General features: G+C 65.7%; 1 protein-coding gene across 1 annotated transcript; it reads right to left on the bottom strand.

Annotated features, from left to right (window-relative positions):
• Positions 1-2,590, bottom strand: EMWEY_00059170 (hypothetical protein; the record flags this gene model as incomplete). Its single annotated transcript, XM_013481033.1, has 1 exon — positions 1-2,590. A coding segment is annotated over one exon (2,590 nt), but the record flags the coding sequence as incomplete, so codon positions are not given.
• Between the last annotated feature and the right edge of the window lie 3 nt (positions 2,591-2,593).

Here is a 2,593-nt window from a genome sequence, read left to right as displayed (position 1 = left end):
GCCCACCTTCAGGACCAGGCGGAGGTCCTCCATCTGGACCCGGCATTACTCCACCAGGTGGTCCAGGCATGCGTCCACCTTCAGGACCCGGCGGAGGTCCTCCGTCTGAGCCCGGTATTACGCCACCAGGTGGTCCAGGCATACGTCCACCTTCAAGACCCGGCGGGGGTCCTCCGTCTGGACCCGGTATTACGCCACCAGGTGGTCCAGGCATACGCCCACCTTCTGGACCCGGCGGAGGTCCTCCATCTGGACCCGGTATTACTCCACCAGGTGGTCCAGGCATACGTCCACCTTCAGGACCCGGCGGAGGTCCTCCGTCTGAGCCCGGTATTACGCCACCAGGTGGTCCAGGCATACGTCCACCTTCAAGACCCGGCGGGGGTCCTCCGTCTGGGCCCGGTATTACGCCACCAGGTGGTCCAGGCATACGCCCACCTTCAGGACCAGGCGGAGGTCCTCCATCTGGACCCGGTATTACTCCACCAGGTGGTCCAGGCATAAGGCCACCTTCAGGACCCGGCGGGGGTCCTCCATCTGGACCCGGCATTACTCCACCAGGTGGTCCAGGCATACGCCCACCTTTAGGACCTGGGGGACGTCCTCCACCTGGACCCGGTATTCGCCCACCAGGTGGTCCAGGCATAAGGCCACCTTCAGGACCCGGCGGAGGTCCTCCATCTGGGCCCGGTATTACGCCACCAGGTGGTCCAGGCATACGTCCACCTTCAGGACCCGGCGGAGGTCCTCCGTCTGAGCCCGGTATTACGCCACCAGGTGGTCCAGGCATACGTCCACCTTCAAGACCCGGCGGGGGTCCTCCGTCTGGGCCCGGTATTACGCCACCAGGTGGTCCAGGCATACGCCCACCTTCAGGACCAGGCGGAGGTCCTCCATCTGGACCCGGTATTCGCCCACCAGGTGGTCCAGGCATAAGGCCACCTTCAGGACCAGGGCCAGCTCCTCCATCTGGACCCGGCATTACTCCACCAGGTGGTCCAGGCATACGCCCACCTTTCGGACCCGGCGGGGGTCCTCCACCTGGACCCGGTATTCGCCCACCAGGTGGTCCAGGCATAGGTCCACCTTCAGGACCAGGCGGAGGTCCTCCATCTGGACCCGGCATTACTCCACCAGGTGGTCCTGGCATACGCCCACCTTTAGGACCCGGCGGGGGCCCTCCATCTGGACCCGGCATTACTCCACCAGGTGGTCCAGCCATACGCCCACCTTTAGGACCTGGGGGACGTCCTCCACCTGGACCCGGTATTACTCCACCAGGTGGTCCAGGCATACGTCCACCTTCAGGACCCGGCGGAGGTCCTCCATCTGGGCCCGGTATTACGCCACCAGGTGGTCCAGGCATGCGTCCACCTTTCGGACCCGGCGGGGGTCCTCCACCTGGACCCGGTATTCGCCCACCAGGTGGTCCAGGCATAAGGCCACCTGTCGGACCCGGCGGAGGTCCTCCATCTGGGCCCGGTATTACGCCACCAGGTGGTCCAGGCATACGTCCGCCTTTCGGACCCGGCGGGGGTCCTCCATCTGGACCCGGTATTCGCCCACCAGGTGGTCCAGGCATACGTCCACCTGTCGGACCCGGCGTAGGTCCTCCATCTGGCCCCGGCATTACGCCACCAGGTGGTCCAAGCATACGCCCACCTTCAGGACCAGGCGGGGGTCCTCCGTCTGGGCCCGGTATTACGCCACCAGGTGGTCCAGGCATACGTCCACCTTTCGGACCCGGCGGGGGTCCTCCACCTGGACCCGGTATTCGCCCACCAGGTGGTCCAGGCATACGCCCACCTTCAGGACCCGGCGGGGGTCCTCCACCTGGACCCGGTATTCGCCCACCAGGTGGTCCAGGCATAAGGCCACCTTCAGGACCCGGCGGGGGTCCTCCATCTGGACCCGGCATTACTCCACCAGGTGGTCCAGGCATACGCCCACCTTTAGGACCAGGCGGAGGTCCTCCATCTGGACCCGGTATTACGCCACCCGGTGGTCCAGGCATAAGGCCACCTTTAGGACCCGGCGGGGGTCCTCCATCTGGACCCGGCATTACTCCACCAGGTGGTCCAGGCATACGCCCACCTTCTGGACCCGGCGGAGGTCCTCCATCTGAACCCGGCATTACTCCACCAGGTGGTCCAGGCATACGTCCACCTTCAGGACCAGGCGGAGGTCCTCCGTCTGGGCCCGGTATTACGCCACCAGGTGGTCCAGGCATACGCCCACCTTTCGGACCCGGCGGGGGTCCTCCATTTGGACCCGGTATTCGCCCACCAGGTGGTCCAGGCATAAGGCCACCTGTCGGACCCGGCGGGGGTCCTCCATCTGGACCCGGCATTACTCCACCAGGTGGTCCAGGCATACGCCCACCTTCCGGACCCGGCGGGGGTCCTCCATCTGGACCCGGCATTACTCCACCAGGTGGTCCAGCCATACGCCCACCTTTCGGACCCGGCGGAGGTCCTCCATCTGGACCCGGCATTACTCCACCAGGTGGTCCAGGCATACGCCCACCTTCAGGACCAGGCGGAGGTCCTCCATCTGGACCCGGCATTACTCCACCAGGTGGTCCAGGCATACG

This window comes from Eimeria maxima, genomic scaffold (genome assembly GCF_000499605.1).
Source record: "Eimeria maxima Weybridge genomic scaffold, Emw_scaff2655, whole genome shotgun sequence".
Classification (NCBI taxonomy): domain Eukaryota; phylum Apicomplexa; class Conoidasida; order Eucoccidiorida; family Eimeriidae; genus Eimeria; species Eimeria maxima.
Note: the sequence above shows the minus strand (reverse complement) of the source record. Positions and strands in the feature narration are given on the sequence as shown.